General features: G+C 41.9%; 1 protein-coding gene across 1 annotated transcript in view; it reads right to left on the bottom strand.

The window, feature by feature from the left end:
- LOC128370977 (kin of IRRE-like protein 3) overlaps positions 1-22,481 on the bottom strand; it is a 125,056-nt gene that overhangs the window by 11,982 nt on the left and 90,593 nt on the right. The window contains exons 10-12 of the mRNA XM_053331159.1: positions 4,794-4,942; positions 3,030-3,157; positions 1,326-1,452 (exon numbers count right to left, since the gene is read on the bottom strand). Of these exons, the coding sequence (XP_053187134.1) occupies positions 1,326-1,452; positions 3,030-3,157; positions 4,794-4,942 (404 nt within the window). The remainder of the gene's footprint in view (positions 1-1,325; positions 1,453-3,029; positions 3,158-4,793; positions 4,943-22,481) is intronic.

Here is a 22,481-nt window from a genome sequence, read left to right as displayed (position 1 = left end):
CAAGGCTCCACTGCAGAGCAGGTGGACCTAAATGCAGAGAGCAAAGCTAAAAGCAGCAGACATAAGACAGGCAGAGCAAACTAAAGGCCGAACAGACGCGACAGGGCACAACAGGACAAGGTGTAGGAGAGCAGAATGGACAAACCAGACAAGATGACTCGACCAAGACTAAACAGAAAATTCAACTTGAATAGGATAATTATAAACAGGACACACGTGAAACACATGGGATAATCAAATAAAAAATAAAAGAAACACAGGGAGACAATTATTTCAAAAATAAAGCAGAAACTCAACTGAGAGTGACTCAAACAAATTAAGTGCTGTCTGGATATGACATCCATCCTGGGTCCACTTCTTTTTTCTATTTTTATTATTGATTTATCCCAAATATGCTCAAGTTCACGTGTTCATCTGCATGCTTTCTTTTGCTTCAGATCGGATCTGATTTCTAGGTCATTCCTTGTATCCAATTTTCTTGTACAACTGCTGAGTTGGGGGTGAAGGTGGGTGAGGGTGAGCAAGCTGTCTGTAACTGTGCATTTGTAGAGTATGTTTGCTATGAATGGATATTTTATATTTTGTGTGGTGTTTTGTGAAGAACCCCCTTGAAAATGAGATACTACATCTCAAGGGGCTGTCCTAAATATTCAAACTTGCTGTATAACATGTCATGCCCCAGTGACAGTTGAATCCCAGTAACTTGAACACAAACACAAAATGATAATATTATTAATAATCATAATTTTAATTGGCCTCTCTTGTGTGGCCAACAAGGAGGACTATTCTATATCTATATCTCTCACCATGGTTAGAATAGGCTACATCACTCTGCATAGTAGTACAAAAGACATGATATTGTTGGCTCACTGGCATTAGACAATTAGATAGTAACACTTGCTTCAATGCATCGCGTCAATGTCACATATTTCTCCTGCTGTGCATTTGTTTTCTATGTAATGATTAATTGAAAAAAGGTTGGAAGAATTTTTCATTGAACTGTATTCATCAGTCAGAGAGTGGAGATAAAGGTGGAATTTGCTATTAGAAATCAATTAATTATACGCTGCCTTGTTAACTCTCAGATGAGCACTCACTCACTGCTTTTTCGTTGAATAATAATGAACAATAATGATAATAAAGTTATTTAAAGGCTTTAAGGCTGGATCTTCATACTGGTGCCCTGGCCAGATTTTCTTTTTCCTCAGCATCAGATTTCTGTTATTCATGAAATCTTCTACCTCTGCATTACTTTGAGACCGGATCAAGTGCAGTGTGGACAAAGTGCCATTCACATCCATTGCATGATAAGTCATTGTACTTACCATTCACAGTGAGTGACATCTCCTTCTCCCCGGCACCCACTCTGGGGACTACAGCCCGGCACACATACTTCCCAGCATCCTCCTGCTTTACTGCTCTAAGTGTCAGGGTGTTCTTGTTGCTAAGCACCTGCATTGTAAGGGAAACCCATTCTTAGCTTGGAGGAGACACTAGTCATTTCTATCCAGTTGAACACCATGTTACATCAACACAAAAGGATAGTAGCATTTAACAACCTAGGCGCTAACGCATGTGTCGCTATTGTACTAAAGCCAATAACGCTTCAGAAGCCTTAACGTGTTAACGTGTAGACTGAAATAGCTTAAGCAGTCGTCGTTTTCTCCTGGGAATACATAGTACTGCTTGAATTGTGAAGCGAAAGCAGCTATGAAACTCAAAAAAGTCATCATAAAGTTAATTACAATTTGTACATTGAGACGAGCATACACACAGGCTCACACGTGGCATGACCTATATACAGTCTATGGGCATGACACCTATCACCCGTCACCCTTCATTATTTGCTATACTCTAGTAATCACTCTTTGTCCAGGCGTAGGTGACGAGGTTAAGGCACAGAGTGTTTGCTGCACTGATGTGTGTAACTAGTTCCTAACTGATTTCATAACTGACAGCAGATTTTTGGAGCATGCAATATTTCATTGTTCTGGATTGTTTCAATAATAATAAACATACATTTGCATAAAGCAGCATATGTATCCACTCTCATGTTAATAAAAGTATTAAAAACTAACAATCATGCGATTAATTGTGATGAAATATTTTAATTGTTGACAGCCCTAGTTTTTATACGTTTCACATCAATTAAAGTATGCAAAGGTACATGATGTTGATTATTCCTGCTCTTCCTAGTTTTTATCCTGATAGGGAAGCTTTTTGTGCTGTTAAGCATTCTAGGAATAGCGTATTTTGTATGAAAATGGTTAAAAATCAAAACAAAGAATGAAACATGTTTGAAAATTAAAATAACTGAAACATGAACAATGCCATGTTTTCATGACAGATGAATTTGTCTGCTGTATGCTACAGATTTGTCATTTTAGAAACTGCTCATTTCTTCTTTAATATGTCCCTCAGATGCAGGTTTATACATGGTGTTTTGGAGAAGCTACTATAAATCTTCTGCAATTCTCTGATGAATTTGGCCAAAAGTCTCAAGTGACCCAATGAATGCAGGTTTGTGATGTGTCCTGTTTCTGTGTCCTTCCTAAGCAGACTGAGAGTCAAGTCAATTGAATCTTTGGGGATACATGGGTTTACTGAGTAGTTTCTAATCCACCCTCTTGCAGATCTGGATCACTTTTCGGGGCTGTTGTGGCTCAGGTGTCAGAGTAGTCGTCCACCAATTGGAAGATTGGCGGTTTAATCCCCTCCAGTCCATGTCAATGTGTCCTTGGGCATGACTCTTAACCTCAAATTGCTCCCGTTGCTGTGCCAACGGTGTGTGAATGTATATAAATGGTTAGTTTCCCTCTGATGAGCAGGTTGGCACCCTGTGTGGTAGCCCCTGTCATCAGTATATGAATGTGTGTGAATGGGTGAATGAGATATAATGTAAAAGCGCTTTGAGTGGTCATAATGACTAGAAAAGTGCTATATAAGTACAGTCCATTTACCATCTTCCGATGGCCTATATCACTCAATCAATTTTGTGTTCATTTTGTAAGTTACTGAATAACACATACCACTCCTGAGCCACGTTTCATCCACACAATGGTTAGAGAGGGGTTGCCTGTCCAAGCACAGTTGAAAACAGCTTCAGATCCTAGGTCCACCTGCAGAGACTGAGGCTCTGCTGCAATCCTTGGCCCAACTGAAAAACAGACAGATGCCAGAAATGTAATTATCTGTATGTACTTTTTAGACGATGCATTTTGGCTGTACTCCAGAGTGTGGGCCCGTCATTGGCCTCCACTGTCTGACAAACTGGTGTCTTGACTCGTCCTTGTTTTCTTCTGTTTATTCCCACCTTTGTAGGATTTATTTTGTGCTACTTAAGCAATTTGTGTTTTGGTTGTTTTCTTTTGTAATTTGTGGGAAGTGTGGGTATGTGTGAATGTGTGGTTTTAAGGTCAGAACAAGTGTGTAGATCTGTGTTTATTGTTAAGATCTGCACAATATTGGTTTTTTATTAATGTTTTTTCTTTCTTTTGTTGGACAGGTGCTGCAGGCCTAGCGAGCGGCAGTCTTATTCCATGGTTATGTTTTTTCACAATCCGTTTTTTTGTTGGTGTGCAGTGTCACAGGTGGTGTGTTAGTTTTGGATTATCCCTCCTTTTTGTCCCCTGCCTCTGTGGTAATCAGTCAATCAATCAATCAATCAATCAATCAATCAATCAATCAATCAATCAATCTTTATTTATATAGCACCAAATCACAACAAAAGTCATCTTAAGGCACTTTACACATAGAGCAAGCCCCAGCCCTGTCCCTGGTTTCCTGCCCCTTCTATAACTGACTGCTCTGTATCTTATATAGTGTCTGCTATGAATTTGTATATTAACATGCGTTTTTAAGATTTTAAAAACTCTATTTTGATGGTACATGTACTCACACCCTGTGTGTGTAACTTGGACCTGAGTACCCTTTCTATAGTTTCCTGGGGGTGAAATTCCCCCAGGTGGCGCTGTTGACAACCTCTCTTTTCATACCTGCTCCTGCCACAATTGGAAATGACCTCATAGGGCCCCTGCTGAAGTGTTTGAGTGTAGCTAGTGACAAGCCAATGGACAGATCAGATGGTGACCATAGCATCTCTGACCACGGTTTAGAACTTCAGCCTCAGAGCTATAGTTCCACTCAGCCTGACTCATCCATGGATCACTAACTCAGCAAAGCAGCAAATCTTTCTTTCTCCATGGACTTTTTAACATACTGGGCTGATCACTGTACATGTATGTATTTGGTTAATGCTGTATTGTGATGTCTGTTCATACATAGCTTATTGTATAATCACACTTGACTCGACTCGGCTCAACTCTGGTTTTTTTGTATTTCCACTAGGGATAGTACCTGGTACCTGGTACTTCATTAGTACCTGCTCTGCTGAGGTTACACTGATTGGCCACTGATTGGTCAGAGAGTCACTGGAAGAGTCATGAGCCGTCAGACAAAAGAATCAAACCCGGCATTTTTAAATACCAGCAACAGTGTTACAGCGATTCGGCTCAATTTTCTTGCTTTGTGTGTGACAATACATACAGCAGCAAGTACATCATCGCCTCCATGTCCTCCATTGTTTATGTTTATGTCGCGTATAGCCTATAACTTTTGGTTATAGTCATTGTTAATTATTAATCAGAATTCCAAGTTGATATCTTAGTAAATTTTGATACTGACTCTATCAATTAGCTATCCTTTTCCCTGATCCTGGGTTGGTGCCCTGTTAATTTCTATTGATTTTAATCATCTTTAATCATTTGTTATTGTTGATAGTCAAACCTACTCACAGTAGACATCCACATTCCTGCTGATGTTGGTGTTGCCCAATGCATTGGTGACCTCACAGGAAACTGGTTCAGTGAAGAAAGAGTGATCCACAAGAACCTCATAGGTGTCACCTGACATGTCTGGGATCACATTGCCTCCTTTGGCCCATCTGAAATGATCAAACACAGAGCATAGAACAGAATTTATGTGGATTCATTCACATTCCATTTAAGAGTTGCAGTCATTTTTATCTATCACCAAAGTGCTATAAAGGACTGAGTACATACACAGATACAGGACAACATACATTGTGGAGCAGGCTATAGATTGTGTCTTTGAATGACACACTTAATCTCAGGTTGCTATGTAGCTGTCCTTGGCCTTCAACCTCCTTAGAGGGCGACAACACAGGAGAATTTATTTCCCTACAATAGTACAGTATTCAATTGTTGACAGACACTCAGCCTGGGTATGCTGAAAATCCTGAAGTTTGATGTATGAGTTGCTCATTAAAAAGAAAGGTTTAGGTTCCACTTATCCTTGTGTGGCATGGCCATCTGCATTAAATATTAAATGCTGGTTAGGTTTAATTTGTTATTCATCAGTAACTCTTTGCTCTTTTTATTAAAAAAGGATCTAGTGTTGCAGCATAGGTTTTGCTTTTGGCTGTTCCTTGTTCTCTAGGAAAAAGTTAAGTTGAATTTTAGAAAAAAAAAATTAAATCAACAAATTAAAAATGCTAGATTTACACTGTTCTTTACTACAGCCAATGAATGATCTTACTGCTCAATGATACTTCTTTTTCCTGCTGACAACTACATCGCCTACATCATTTCCCTCCATTCTCTAACTTGACCAGACATCTCTCAGCAGAGGTTCTCAATGTTTGAACGTGCTTCCTGTTCCCTGTCAGTCATTTGTCTACACATCCAGTAACAAAAATAGAGATGACCACCTTGTCAGATAGATTTGTGGTTTCATCAAAGGGATCAAAAGTATTGCATAGCTACTGCTTGAGTTTGAGCTCATTTGATGTGAGTAGTGTTGCAGCTCTGAAAGGACATCTCTAGCTGCCCTCCAGACAGATTTGATTATCTTCAGCTCCCTGTTCCACTAGGTGACACAGGCAGGTTTATGTTTCAGCCGCTGCCATTCCAGTGTTTATCATCTGACATGGCAGATTAAACAGCAGTGCATTGTGAGGACTTTGACACATTTGAATACAGATCCACACGTCTAAATCTAGTGTAAGGATTTCTTCTACAAAGTAATAGTTTGCTGTTTCTGTTGAGCGATGTACTCAGAGACCAAACTGAATTGACTGCAGAAGATAGTAAGCAGAATTTAAGTGGCCTATAAGGGGATTCACAAACACTTTCTCTGTCACCTTACATGTTAAGGGGGAATTAGCTAACCTTATACAGGTTAGCTAATTCAGACTGATCTCCAGCCTTGTAAAGAAACAGATCATTTAGTAATCACAATTTCTTTCTCTAAATATTAATGCAAAGTCTACTGAATCGTTGGAAATAAAAAAACTCATAGATGTAGCAGATGTGCCTTGTCATCTATTATTCTTTTATATGTAGGTTATTGATACCCTTTCACATTAATTGACAATTTCCCTTGGATTGTTTGATGAGTTCAGTAAGGAAGTTTGCTTTGGCCTCCCTAAGTTCTTTTACTATTCCATTATGAAGTTCTTTTAGGAGACACTAGTCAGAAACTGAATCTGATGAAGGGTCTTCTGTCTAGTATAACATTTACATCTGGGATCTTTTCATCATCAGTGTCCAAATATATACACAACATCTTTATACAAATATGAAGGTGCAGTTGAGCCGGAAAAAAACATTTGCATCTAAGAGAAGGTTACACAACTGCAGATGGTGAGTCTCTCTCTTTAACAAGCTGTGTGCATTTAAGATGTTGCATGAATCAATCAATCAATCAATCAATCTTTATTTGTATAGCGCCAAATCACAACAGAGTTATCTCAAGGCACTTTACACATAGAGCAGGTTCTAAACCGAACTCTTCAGGTTTTAATTTTAAAGAGACCCAACATTCCCTCATGAGCAAGCACTTGGCAACAGTGGCAAGAAAAAACTCCCTTTTAACAGGAAGAAACCTCAGGCAGAACCAGACTCAAAGTGGGCGGCCATCTGCCTCGACCGGTTGGGGTTGAGAGGAGAGAAAGGAAGGATAGAAGAGAGAAGCACAATGAAAATCAACAATGAAGCTAGAAGGTCCGGGACTGGAATCTGTCATCCGGACGTCTACAGGCCCAGATTACCTGTGAGACCAGAAAGCACAGACAAGTCCGGGGAAGGAGTTTAGGTTATTGAATGCATTAATAGTACATGAATGTTAATGGATATAGATGGATGGATAGAGAGAGAGAGGGAGGAGGAGAGAGGTGCTCAGTGCATCATGGGAGTCTAAGTCTATAGCAGCATAAACTAAGAGCTCTAAGAGCCCTAACTATAAGCTTTATCAAAAAGGAAAGTTTTAAGCCTACTCTTAAATGTAGAGAGGGTGTCTGCCCCCCGGACCAAATCTGGAACATGGTTCCACAGGAGAGGAGGCTGATAACTGAAGGCTCTGCCTCCCATTCTACTTTTAGAGATACTAGGAACCACAAGTAAGCATGCATGCTGGGAGCGCAGTGTTCTAGTAGACAAATTAAGATTATTATAGTTTTTCGGGCTTGTATCATACTGTGGAGTGTGATTTCTCTCCTCATCTCTGACTACTGTGCAGCCTTTAAGTATGTTATCTTATCTTATCTTAGGAGTACAGGTCAACCAGTTGAAAGGAAATGTGTCAATACTGGCGGTAAGGTGTAGTAACAGCATCCTTTTCTTTTCCTCCAGGCATAAAATAAAATTAAAAGAAGGCAGACAGTTGGCTACAGGAGCAACAGAGAGGTGTCAGTGGTGTTTAATATCAATGTCAGTGTCTTGCAAAATGAGGGATTTTTTAATATTCGTGGGTACTGCTTATCTATCATTAAAATTGTTTGGATTTTTATGAGTTACTTACCTGAGGTATAATCTATGTGGACATATTATGGGGCTTTTCCACTACACAGTTCCAGCATGACTCGACTCAGTTTTTTTTTTGTGTTTCCACTAGGGATAGTACCTGGTAACTGATACTTTTTTAGTACCTGCTCTGCTGAGGTTCCAAGCGAGCTGAGCCGATACTAAATGTGGTGTCAACAGACTGCCGGCTAGTGTTGCTTTCGTCAACGAAAATTATGACGAAATATCTTCGTCAACGAACCTTTATCACGTGACGAAAACGAGACGAGACGCAACGAAAATGCTGGTCACGTGACGATAACAATAATAAAATGTGTAATCCCATTTTGTTGACGAATAAAAACGAGACGAAAATATTTTGGTTTTTTTGTTTAGTTTTTATTGTAGGTTATTAAAATGCAAGATATTTTTTCTGACTGATTTATTGCCCAATATCGCCGTGTATCTCGCTTCTTCCCCCCGCGTCTTTGTTGTCACTTTGTAGCCGCTCCACAGAGGGCACATGGCTAATTAATATGCACGTGCTGACCATATATGGTTGTGTCCAGGCGGGAGCGCAGTATGAGATGTGTTTGGCACCTGGCTAAGTAAGCTCGTGAGAAGGGGTAAATTGTGACAACCAGTCTTAAAATAACACCTCCAGGAGGTTACAGTTTCATCTCTCTACCACTAGGTACTTATACTATATTGACGGGGTTAGATAGAATAACATTACTGAAAAGAGATTAATACAGTTTTCTTTGACTAAAACTAGACTAAAATAGTCAGGGACAATTCTGACTAAAACTAGACTAAAATGCTCAGACTTTTCGTTGACTAAAACTTGACTAGACTAAAAGGAGTATGAACATGACTAAAACTAATAAAAACTAAAACGACCGCTTGACACAAAGACTAGACGAAAACTAAAAGTAAAATAAGCCGCCAAAAACAACACTACTGCCGGCCACTGATTGGTCAGAGAGTTTCATCAATGGAAGAGTCATGAGCCGTCCCACACAAGAATCAAAACCCACCATTTTTAAATACCGGGAACAATAATTACAGCGAGTTTCACGCGAGTTAACATGGCTCCTATGCGCAAAACTACACTGTGGTCCTTCGATGAGCCGCAGACCGAGCAGCAAGTAAACCATCGCCTTGATGTCCTCTATTGTTTGTGTTTGTGTCTCGTATAACACGATTTCACAGCAGTTTCGCGCAGCCGTGCTATGACGACCCTGCCCATGTTGAGAGGTTACTATGGAAAAACAACGAACCTGGTACCAAACCTAGTATAGTCGAGTTGGGTAGTGCTAGAATTGTGTATTTGCAAAAGCGCCGTTAGTTATATGCATCTAGTTTTGAAAATCACTTTGTCCGACAAAAATGAGCAGTAGGTCGAGCTAAAAGAAGCATTTGAAGCAACAGATCAACAATGGCAATTGTACTATATCTGGAAGGTCACTGATCCTTCAGTCTGACAAAAGAGAAACAGGAAGCAGTTTGAGTTGATAGCCTATTAAATTTATTCACTTTCAATCTCAGCATGATACTGGAACAAGCTACACTGTATCCTCACAGGGAGCAACATCAAGCCCTTGCCAATCAAGTTCATACAAAGCTAATTAAACCCCTCATCACCAGATACATTTCTGTATTTGCAATATACAGAGTTTTTAATCTGGTTTCAGGTTTGACATTCCTGCGCTGGCATGATGAATGGAGCTCTTCTAGACTTTCTGAATGTTATCAGATCGAATGGATCAAATTCTGAAAAGTCTCTTCTCGCAGATCCCTGCAGAAGCCAGAGAGCCAGAGATGTCGACCCTGTCCTACTTGACTTCCATGCATGCTGCTGTTATTATCGTCATTAGTCATACTTCTATTATTATGATCATTGTTGTTGTTACTGTGCCTCTCTGGCAGATGGCCGCCCACCTAGAGCTGCTGTTGCCAATTAGTACTTAAATTCAATTAAAGAGTACAGTCTGTGTTAAATGTGAAAAGTGCCTGGAGATGACTTTTGTATGATTTGGCGCTGTATAAATAAAACTGAATTGAATTGAAAAAATCGAACTTTTTGGTGTCTGCCAGATATTCTTCCTTTGTAAAACTGTACTATGTACTATGACACTATGTTGCAAAGAGTCTTCAGAGGGAAAAAGCAGTTTTAGGAGGATGATGGGTTGGCAACCATGTCCTGCTACTGAGTCTAAACAACATTATTTTACTATTCACCTTTACAGATCAGCATCAATTTAAATCATGAATCATAGCCAAATATTTTGTTGTGATGATTTATCTTTGAACGGCAGAGACTGACTTCACTTCAGTTCGCTGGCTGTTCCTGCATTGAAAATCATGCAGGTTCTATCCCAGTCAGGATAATTAATCTGCTGGCGCTATGGCCAGAGACTGTCACAGAGTGGGGCTTGAGCCAGGGGAACCTCATTAATCAAACAAGGATTTGCCTCCTTCACTATCATAGTACTGCAACAACAAAACTCACAGAAGAGGTGAAGACAAAGCTAAACAGTTTCCCACAAATAATCTAGTGATCTCTAAATAATGAAAACGTATATTGTGTTTGAGAAATGGGAGACATGAATTCAATAAGGGCTTCTTAGTGTATTGTTGAATACTGATGCTGTTAAAGCGAATTTGAATGCAGCCTGTCAAACTAAAATGGCTATAGTGGCTGTAGTGCTACTAATGTTAAATCATTGTAAAGCTTAGGGCTGGGCGATATGGCTGAAAACTGATTTATTGATTTTTTTATGAAGGTCTGGGACTGGAATCTTTTCATGGGACAACACTATAGAAATGAAACTTTGATATGATAAAATATTTGCAAAAATGTGAGGGGTGTACTCACTTTTGTGAGATACTGTTAATTAAAATTAAAAACTAAAAAAGGACATTAAAGTCGCTGAAGGAGCTGCTTGAGGCCCTCACAGTCTGATGCAGAGGGTGAGAGGTGTAGTCCAGCAAAAACTGCATTTCACACGTTGTGCTCTCACACGCTGCATTGATAGTCACACAAACACACACGCACGTGCAGTCACTCACTAGCGCGCACTCTCGCTTGCCTGATTGAGATTCCGGGAGATTGTAGCTCATTTGCAGGCGTCAGGGAGCCGCTATCAATATACGGGAGACTCCTGCATGTATTGGACGTTAACTCGCGGGGAGGGCTTTTCACCTCTTCACACACACACAGTGGCTTGTAAAGCATCAATGCAAAATGAATTGCAAAACCGAAAACCCGCGGTCCATAAGGTTGTATTGTTCCGTGCAGAGGGGACCGAACGGTTCAATATTTTACCGAGAACCGTTGCATCCCTAATGTGCACATACGGGAACTTGGCACTGCATAATTATGAACAGCTGTGATTTGACTTGCCGAACCCTTTCTCTGCTACGATGATTGACACTTGATTGAAGACAGGTGCGGGGACGACACATTTTTTGGTCCCAATGATTGCCATTATTAGTAGTTAAAATCCTGGATATAAAAACGATTAATCAAAATCAGTTAAATGTAAACGTCAATGCTGTTTGTTCCCACAGATGTCACATTTACATGTCAGGATCTGGTTATTATCATCATTTATCGTCACAGTAACGTTACATACATTGGTTGATGTATATAAAACAGATAAAAACATCAGAAAAATACATACGTCCGTTTGGTGCCTATGTGAATCCTAAACATATAAGGAGTACTTAACGTTTATAATCATCAGAAAACATTACATACGTTGTTTTTGGTACCTGTTTCCCAAATATATTACTGCGTGTGTGAATGAGTAAATGAGAGGCATTAATTTATAGCACTTTATAGAAAGGTGCTTTATAAAGTTCACTCCATTAATTTGTATTAGTTCACATTCAATGTGGCAGATGCACTGACGTATCGCAGCAATGGGCCAACCTGCTCAGTGAGGCGTCTATGGTTGTCTATGGTTTTGCCTCGTGGGAACAGGAGGGGCGGATACGGGGGCTGTTTCTGCTGTACAAAATTAAACAATGGTGCTCCCAAACACACTGGCTCAGCAGCACCACACGTGGCTGTGGATAAGGCTAGGATGTACAGTATCTCACAAAAGTGAGTACACCCCTCACTTTTTTGCAAATATTTTATTATATCTTTTCATGGGACAACATTATAGAAATGAAACTTTGATATAACTTAAAGTAGTGAGTGTACAGCTTGTATAGCAGTATAGATTTACTGTCCTCTGAAAATAACTCAACTTACATCCATTAATGTCTAAACAGCTGGTAACACAAGTGAGTACACCTCACAGTGAACATGTCCAAATTGTGCCTAATTGTGTTGTTGTCCCTCCCTGGTGTCATGTGACTCGTTAGTGTTGCAAGGTTTCAGGTGTGAATGGGGTGCAGGGCTGTTAAATCTGGGGTTTTCTCTCTCATACTGGTCACTGGATATACAACATGGCACCTCATGGCAAAGAACTCTCTGAGGACCTGAAAAAAGTAATTGTTGCTCTTCATAAAGAAGGCCTAGGCTATAAAAAGATTGCTAACACTCTGAAACAGAGCTCCAACACGGTGGCCAAGATCATACAGCGGTTTTCCAGGACAGGTTCCACTCGGAACAGGCCTCGCCAGGGTCGACCAAAGAAGCTGAGTCCACGTGCTCAGCGTCATATCCAGAGATTGGCTTCAAAAAATCGACGAATGAGTGCTGCCTGCATTGCTGCAGAGGTTGAAGAGGTGGAGGGTCAGCGTGTCAGTGCTCAGACCATACGACGCACACTGCATCACATTGGTCTGCATGGCCGTCGTCCCAGAAGGAAGCCTCTTCTGAAGCTGATGCACAAGAAAGCCCGGAAACAGTTTGCTGAAGACAAGCAGTCCAAGAACATGGCTTACTGGAACCAAGTCCTGTGGTCTGATGAGACCAAGATAAACTTGTTTGGCTCAGATGGTGTCAAGCATGTGTGGAGGCACCCTGGTGAGGAGTACAAAGACAACTGTGTCTTGCCTACAGTCAAGCATGGTGGTGGTAGCGTCATGGTCTGGGGCTGCATGAGTGCTGCCGGCACTGGGGAGCTGCAGTTTATTGAGGGAAACATGAATGCAAACATGTACTGTGACATTCTGAAGCGGAGCATGATCCCCTCCCTTCAGAAACTGAGCCGCAGAGCAGTTTTCCAACATGATAATGACCCCAAACACACCTCCAAGATGACAACTGCCTTGCTGAGGAAGCTAAAGGTGAAGGTGATGGACTGGCCAAGTATGTCTCCAGACCTAAACCCAATTGAGCACCTGTTGGGCATCCTCAAGCGGAAGGTGGAGGAGCGCAAGGTGTCTAACATCCACCAGCTCCATGATGTCATCATGGAGGAGTGGAAGAGGATTCCAGCAGCAACCTGTGCAGCACTGGTGAATTCCATGCCCAAGAGGGTTAAGGCAGTGTCAGATAATGATGGTGGTCACACAAAATATTGACAGTTTGGGCACAATTTGGACATGTTCACTGTGAGGTGTACTCACTTGTGTTACCAGCTGTTTAGACATTAATGGATGTAAGTTGAGTTATTTTCAGAGGACAGTAAATCTATACTGCTATACAAGCTGTACACTCACTACTTTAAGTTATATCAAAGTTTCATTTCTATAATGTTGTCCCATGAAAAGATATAATAAAATATTTGCAAAAAAGTGAGGGGTGTACTCACTTTTGTGAGATACTGTAGCTTAACTTTCCTTTGTTGCTGCACCAACAGCTGAGTAATGTGGGATGTGCATGTGTGTACTGTGTACGTGTGTGGGGGTTAGTAAGAGAGAGAAAGAGGCCTTGTACACAGATAAACGCTTGTTATCTGATTCTGGCTAACAAAGCTGCTTCATGTGTGGATGCACCAGCTGATTGTTGGGGGCTTACTATCCTTTCACAGGAGCTTTAATAACATTGATCCTGATGGGGTAAACACAACATGGCTTCACATGAGAGAAGTGTTGGCACAAACACGACAGTCCCAAAACACAAGCTGATACAGCAGTGATATAAAATGCTAACTAGCATTACAACACACAATTTGGCTCTGCCCAGACATATAATCTCTTGCTCTTGTTGTAGCAATGCGAGTTGTGTGGTGTTCATAGCCGTTACGGGAAAGGTCCGACGTGATTCCTCATGCGCTGTCCAGATCCTCAGCTGAACTGGTGCTGATTTTGGCTCTATGACGGAAAGATTAGTGTTGTTCGCGAACGTGTCGTTCGAACGAACAAATCTTTTGAGTGAACGAAGTGAACTGAATCACTTCATGAACTGATTCGTTCCTTTCTCAGTTCAGTTCAGTTGAGCTCAGCCGCGAGCATGGCTGCCGGTCGGGAGTGGAACTGCCGCGACTCACTCACTCGTTCACTGCGAACGAATCACTCAGTGAACGACAACACTGACACAGCGCCACTTTCAGCACAGTACGTGAACGAGATTCATGTCCTCAGCATGTCGTTCAATGAATCGTTCGAACTGCTGAAAGTGGCGCTGTGTCAGTCACTCACTGACTCAGGGCACTGAGGGCTGAGGAGTTGATTCACGTTCAGTACATGTACATGTACATTAGCGCTGTGTTGCTAACATCAGTGTAGCATCATGTTATGTTATTTTACTGTGCACAGAGGACACTTCCACTGTGTAATATTTTTTTTTTTTTTTTTTTAAACAGAATTTATTGATTTTTCAATAAACATAATATACATAATATATGCATAACAACAACAGCATATGAAGTGCAATCCAGCAAAGAAAGGAGATGTTCCAATACATCACATTATACAGTACAAGGGCATCATGTCACAACAGTGTTAATACGGTAATACGAGAAGTTTAGGGTGAGAGAAAAAAAAAAAAAAAAAAAAAAAAAAAAAAAATGTACATGTAGGAGAAGAGAAAATCCAAAGTGTTCAAGTTGGCCGTGGCCAACGTAATGGCTGTTGACCTTTCAGTAATAAATTAGTCAGACTCCCAGGCAAATAATTAAATAAAGGGGACCATATTTGGGTAAAAGACCTCTCATTACCTTTCAGAACAGCACTAAGTCTTTCGTGAGGAAGAATCCTGAATATTTCTCTGTACCATAGAGTGATAGTAGGCGGTTGGTCTTTAATCCAGTTAATCAAGATGCACTTTCTAGCCAACAATAGTAATTTGTCACAAAGTTTGTACTGATTAGGTGTTAGGGCTACATCTTTGGAGGGCAAGCCTAGAATAAAGAAACCCGGGTCCCTTTTGACCTGCACCTGGAAAATACCTCTCAGCTCCTGCGAGATCATACCCCAAAATCTTTTAATTAATTTACACTGCCAAAAGTAGTGATAGTATGTTCCAACCTCCCTTTTGCACTTGTTACACAAAGGTGAGGTCTGGCGATCCATCTTATTTAATATATAGGGAGTTATATGAAGTCGGTGTAATATTTTATATTGTGTCTCCCTCAGCCTGTTACATGTAAACGTGGACCTAATTACTTTAATGGACTCTTGCCAATCATCCTCGATGTACTCTGTGCCAAAGTCACTTTCCCACCTCTGAGTGATACTTGAAATGTGACCCGGGCTGAGGGAGTGTAGTAGTGCGTAAAAGGCAGAGATAAAATGGGTGATGTTGTGGCGATTAATAAGGAACCGCTCTACATCATTGTACATGTCTGCATCGGGCGGAGGTATTCTCCTAGAACCAACAAAGTGTCTAATCTGTAAGAAACCATAAAAATGTTCCCTGGGGATGTTAAACTGTGACTGCAGTTGTTGAAAAGTCATTAGCACCCCTTCATGATATAAGTCTCCAATCACCCGCACCCCGTTTTCATGCCATGTGTCAAAAATATTGGAGGAGAGACCCGGGATAAAATCCCTATTCCTTATGATAGGCGTCAAAAATGAGGCAGGGCTCCCTCTACCTATGTATTTGCAGATTTCCTGCCAGACTCTAATGGAGTTGTATACAATCAGGTTATTCTTGATATCACTGGGCAATTTTGTTAAACCCCCCACGACCAAACTCCATAGAGAGGAAGGTATCGAGCACCATGCATCTAAGCAAGGTTTGGATTCAATATGGGCATGCAGCCATTCCCATAAGGACCGTGCATGGCATGCCCAATTGTAAAAAATTATGTTGGGCAGGGAAAGGCCTCCCCTGTCAGACAGCAGCTGAAGAGCGCCTATCCTCTGTCTTGGCCTCTTTCCATGCCATATGAATCTTGAGAATGCCCTTTCTATATCCCGAGCAACTTTCTTGGATATCCATAGAGGCAGCATTTGGAGGGGGTACAGGAGTCGGGGGAAGATGTTCATTTTAATCAAACTAATGCGACCCATGAAGGATATAGGAAGATCCTGCCATCTATTTAGATCATTTTTTATTTTAGCCGATATTGGGGCAAAGTTAAGCTTCCAGAGCTCTGTCAAGTCTGGTGACACCTTTATACCGAGGTAAGTGAAGCCTGTAGGGGACCATTTGAAAGGGCAGCTGGGAGGTAAAGTTTGCTCAGCTGCCCCGCATAGTGGCATTACCTCTGACTTGCCATAATTGATTTTGTAACCCGAAAAGGAGCTGAAATCCTGAATAATAGAGAGGATGGCTGGGATCGATTCGTCTGGCCTTGTCAAAAACAACAAAATATCATCAGCATAGAGTGCGATTCTGTGGTCAACCCCCCCAACTGACAGGCCATGCACATCTGGGTGCTGCCTTATAGCCTCAGCTAGGGGCTCAAGTGCCAGCGCAAAGAGCAACGGAGATAGAGGGCAGCCCTGCCTCGTCCCCCTACGCAGTGGGAATGGCGATGACTGCAAACCATTTGTTATGACACAGGCATTTGGGGAATTGTACAGTGTTTTAACCCATCCAAGAAACCCCCCTCCCAACCCAAACCTATCCAATACATCAAATAAAAATTCCCATTCGACCCTATCAAATGCCTTTTCAGCATCAAGAGATATGGCGAATGCTTTGAGTTTATTTTGGTTTGAATACTGTATCACATTCAGCAATCTTCTTACATTTGTATGGGAGAATCGGTTCTGGATGAATCCAGTTTGGTCTGGGTTTATGAGAGATGGCAGAATCGCTTCCAATCTAGTTGCGAGAACTTTGGAGAGCAGTTTACTGTCCACTCCAATTAAACTGATGGGTCTAAATGAACCGCAGACATCAGGGGGCTTATCTTTCTTTAGAATGAGAGTGATATTTGCCAAGTTGAGCGTTGGGGGAAGATGTCCATTCTCAAAGGAGTCCAAAAACATGTCAGTAAGTGGCTCAACTATGAGGTGACTGAGCTTCTTATAGAATTCTGGACAGAGACCGTCAGGTCCTGGTGCTTTTCCGCTCTTGAGGGAGGTTATAGCCTCCAGGACCTCCTTTTTAGTGACTGGTGCAGATAATTTCTCTCTCTGCTCCTCTGACAGGGATGCAAATGGTAACCTATCAAGAAATTCCCCTCTCCTCCCCTCAGATGAAAAACACTCAGATGAGTATAACTTCTCATAGAATTGCCTCATGATTCTATTGATGTCTTTATTTTTGTAATACCTAGCCTGGCTGTCATCCAGCAGAGATGGTATCGTATTTGCCTCTATCCTACCTTTAGCTAGTCTTGCCAACAGTCGGCCAGGTTTGTTTCCTGACTCATAGAGTCTGTGTCGAGCAAAGAAGATAGTAGACTCTGCTTTTCTTGTTAACAGCTGGTTTAAGGCGGAACGGGCAGCCTCCAGGTTTTTAAACAGAGTTTTAGTAGGTGAGCCTCTAAATTGTACCTCGAGCTGTTTAATTGTATCCTCTAGGTTAAGTTGCTCTTTAATAGCAGCTTTTTTTTTGGCTGTGGTATAGGATATAATACACCCCCTCAGGTAAGCTTTGGCAGTTTCCCAAAGCAGGGAAGGACTAACACCTGGGGTTTTATTCGCAGTCAAAAAAACATTCCACTGTTCAGTGATATAGTCGATGAAGGGAGGGCTACTCAATAGAGAGGGGTTCATCCTCCATTGTCGGGGGGAAGGGTCACTATAGGGAGGGTGGATGCTCAGACTTACGTGAGAATGGTCAGATATTGAGCGTATTCCAATCGAGCACTCCTTCACCCTATCCAAAATCATCCTGGATGTCAAAAAGAGATCGATTCTGGAGAATGTTTGATGGGGGTGAGAGAAGAAGGTATAGTCCCTCCCCCGGGGATTGGCTAACCTCCAAGTGTCAAAAAGCTCTAAATCATGACAGAACTCCTTCAGTCGTAGACTCTTCCGAGGAGTGGAGTTAGGCTTAGGTGGGGACTGGTCAACCTTAGGATCAGGCACACAATTAAAGTCACCCCCCAGCACAACATAGTCAGTGGATAGAGAGGCAACATCAGATAGAAGTTTAGGGAAAAAGGCAGCTTCATATGAGTTAGGGCCGTATATACATCCTATGAGGATCTGCTCCCCATAAAGAAAACCTGTGATGAGGACATATCGACCATCACTGTCCTTAATAATTGTCTTTAAGGTGAATGGGAGGCTACGGTGAATTAATATTGCTACACCCCTACTATGCGTGGTATGAGAAGAGTGGAACACTTGGCCCACCCAGCTCCTCCTTAGTTTCAAGTGTTCCAAGTCATTCAGGTGGGTTTCAGACAATAAAGCAATCTGTGTTTTCTCTTTTTTAAGAAATGTAAGAACCTTTTGCCTTTTAACCACATTATTAAACCCTTTGACATTTAGGGAGACAATTTTAAGATCACTCATATCGAGATGAGATGAGAGTTGCAAGCTAGATTCGTATCACAATAAGGAGACATGATGCACACACTATAGGTAGGAAGAAATCGGGACATCTGTGTATGATGTATGGATGGCTTCAATACTAGGATTGCATATAAAAGAAAAAATGAGTGAACGGTGCTAACGCAGCATCCATCCCTAACTGATGGAGCCATGAACAAAGAACCCCAAAACATTCCTAAACCCAAACCTACCCACCCCCCTAACCCCTGAAGCAGACCAACGAAGTGGCCTGATGTTAGAACAGTAGCGGGACACATGGGACTGAGCTAGAACGTCACTGCTAGGAAGAGAAAGAAAAAAAAGAAGAAAAGAAAGAGTTCCCCTCCATCCCCCCGCACACCATGAGCCAAAATGATTTACAACCTTAGGTTATAGTCAGTAGTGACCAATGCAACCGAAGTCAACTGAATCGTACTACAATGCCATACTGAGATGGTAAGAGAGCAATAAGAAAATGAAATATAGGTAGAGCAGGCATCTATAGCTCTGCACAGCAGTAATCACTTAGGAAATATTACACTGCCTATACTGCTTTTTATGCAAAACATTTGCAAAGTACCATTCAAACATATGTAGTTCTTATATTAGTAAATAACAGCAACATTTGCAAGTGCGTGGACAACGGTCCACATTATAATGCTAAATAAAATATGGAGAAAGAAAGCCATTTGAATAACATTAGAGCAAAAATAGTGATTGATTCACCTCATCCAAAAAAAACGCTTGTTTCCAGTTAAAAGAAGGAAAAGAAGAAAAAAAGTCGAGAGTATAAGTTCAGCATTGATGATTGACTGTCCATCGGAATTTGTTTTAGAAGTTGCAACATTTAAGCAACTTAAGGAAGAAGAAAAAAAGAATGATGTAATAAAGGCGTTGAGCAACAAAAAAGAGAAAAAAAAATCGCACAGAATACCCCGAAGGTATAGCAATAGGCGTCGGGCATAACTCAGGCTTTAAATTCAAGAAGGAAAAAAAAAAAAAAAAGAAAAAAAGAGGACTTTGACTTTAAACAGTTTCAAAAGATGTCAAACCTTAAAACACAATTTTAGTATTATAACATAAATTGCCCGACACAACCATATTTAGACTATATACCACATACAATAAAGACGGTAATAAGGCGTTCATAACCATCAGCATACCTCGATCACTGTAGGATTTTCAACCGAAATTGTGCGTCTCTTATTGCCAGAATTAGGCGCTATAGCTTTTCCATTTCATCCTAGTCCATCCAGGAAAGCAAGCGCGTCCTCCGGAGTACGGAATGAGTGATTTTTCCCTTCATGGGTGAAAGTCAGAGTAGCGGGAAAGCGCATGGAAAACCTCATGCTCTTTTGAATGAGCCGTTCGCAAACACCGTTAAACGCCCGGCGCATCTCTTTGACTCCGACTGCCAGATCCTGACGGATAGTTATCTTCTGTCCCCCGTGTGTTAGTGTTCCTTTCTCCTTAGCTGCGGCAAGGATCCTCAGCTTGTCTCTCGAGTTGTGCAATTTAATAACTACCGCGCGGGGCCGGTCAGAGTTTGGTGGCCCGAGTGTCCTGTGGGCACGGTCAATTTTGATGACACCCCGCTTGGTCTCCAGGCCCAGCAGATTAGGCAACCAGCTCTCGAAAAACCTGACTGGCTCCCTGCCCTCCACGTTTTCTTTAAGGTTGTAGATTAATATATTATCCCTCCGGCTGCGACCTTCCAAATCCATGCTCCTCTCAGTCAAAGAACGCACCTTCACCTCCAGTGATGTTACCCTGGACTCCAGAGCCGTCACACTATCCTCTGTTGCGGATGCACGGGTCTCAACTTCTGTGATGCGCTTTGTGTTGGCCTCCAGCAGTGAAGAGATGTTTTTGAGTTGAACTGAAAACTCATCAAACTTCTTCTCCATCATGGCAGATATCTTCTCACTAACAGACTGGGATATGTCCATAGCAAGGGTATCAGGCTCCACTTCATGCGTCTTACCAGGCGGCGAGTCATGGCTAGCTGGTAAAGTTACCTTGCTAGCTTGCGCAGCATTCTTATTTTGCTCTTTAGCTGGCTGCTTCCCTCCGGGTCTGGCGGCTTTACTCGTCATAGCTTCGTTCTTAATGTTGTTGGACAAACTTTAGTAAGGTTGTAACTCCGAAAAATGTGTATTAAATAAGCAATATGGCTCAATAGTGGCGGAGCTCAGCGGTGGCCGACTGCTCAGGGTGACAGCATCACGTGACCGGCGTGTAATATTTTTAGTGCATGTATAAGCAGCGCTGCGTCTCCCGCGAATGATTGTATAATATAGTCCTTGAACGCACCGTCCCTCAGTAAGTGAACGTGAACCTCAGGGCTGAATCATTAACTGAATGACGGATTATTTGGCTGTTTATCAGTTCAGGGAGTTGGAGAGCACTGAACGATTCGGTGAACGAATCTTTTGAACGAATCATTTTAATGAACGGATTCTAAAGATTCAGTACAGTAAAAAGAACTGCCGTTCCCATTACTAGGAAAGATCAGCCTTGTCGACAATTCTCGTGGGTATTGGTCGTCCACGGGTTCAGACGGACTGGAAGAGGCTTCTAAAAAAAAGAGCAAAAAGGAAAATGCACACTTCTTCTCTCAGCCATTGGCAGTTTGGAAGGACAGCTTGTGCCCCACCTGCGTACAGCCTGGTGAAAAGAGGGAAAGAGTAAAAGAGGAGCCTTGTGCCTCTCCTTTTGAATCTTTGGTGGTGTCACCAGCTGGAAGTGACGTCAGGTGTCTCTCAGCCAATGAGGGACGAGAATTCAAGGGCTCACCTGGGTTTGGATTTGGATTGATTTTTCTCCACAAACCTGGGGTTAGGAGAACCTGGGGAACAAAGGAGCCATGTGCTGCCGAGGCCCAACACTGACCACATCTCTTGCTGCACAGATTCTTTGCACATCAGATAAAGCTTGGGAATGGACGTCTTAGAAAAATACTTTCGCCTTGGAAAAACATGATGTGGGTCAAGCACATGAAGGAGATTTTTATAACCAGGCTTCTCGACTGTGCTGAGTGGAAGCATGTCCTTGGCTAAGTGATATGCCACTGCCTTTCTTTGTATTGATGTTTTGTCATAAGGCACTGATGCTGAGTACCTCTCCAGGGTTGTCTGCTTGTGCTGTGTTGCTTCAGCTGTAGCGGCAGATGTTGATGGCTGTGGCTGGCGAATACAGCTGTGCTCCAAAGGGTGAGCTAAGGTGATGATGATTGAATGATTGCATTGTATTGCCACTCTTGATGGGGAGGACTAGGATGCCAGGATTTTGACTGTGGGTGGGCCTCCAGAACTGAAGACTGTAACTGAATTATATCTTTGCAGGGTACTGGCTACAGAGGACTTGATGGAGCTGGACGGTGACTCGTCACTTGTAACGTTACGGTCTTATTAAGCTTGCTTGAAAAGCTTGCGTGGCAATGTCATTCATTTCATTGGATCACTTGCTGGTGACGATGCCGCCTGTGGGCAGGCTTAATAGTCCAAACATGGGGTAGAAGACGCTGATTGGCTGAGAAGCTTTCACTCAAAGTTTTCCTCAGACTGCTTATTGGATGAACAGCTATGGGCCTGGGTCAAAATAGGTGGGCCCAATAGTAGCGCCGTGGGTGGTGTGGACGGCTGCATAATTTGTAGACAACATTGGTCTGACTATGGTCAGACTTCTAAAATCCAAAAAACTGCTATACTGTTGAGCTGACCTTTCCTGTTATATCATTTCCTCACTCTGTGCTGCACTAATCTTCCCCTTCTCACTCCCTGTGGTTTTGTTAGAATCAGACACAGGGCGATGAAAATGGCACAACCAAACGTGAAACTGTTAAATGATTTGCTGTTAGCGTGTCACTCAATACGTTGCTAGGTTACCAGGGAGCGA

Source organism: Scomber japonicus, chromosome 13 (assembly GCF_027409825.1).
Source record: "Scomber japonicus isolate fScoJap1 chromosome 13, fScoJap1.pri, whole genome shotgun sequence".
Classification (NCBI taxonomy): Eukaryota; Metazoa; Chordata; class Actinopteri; order Scombriformes; family Scombridae; genus Scomber; species Scomber japonicus.
Note: the sequence above shows the minus strand (reverse complement) of the source record. Positions and strands in the feature narration are given on the sequence as shown.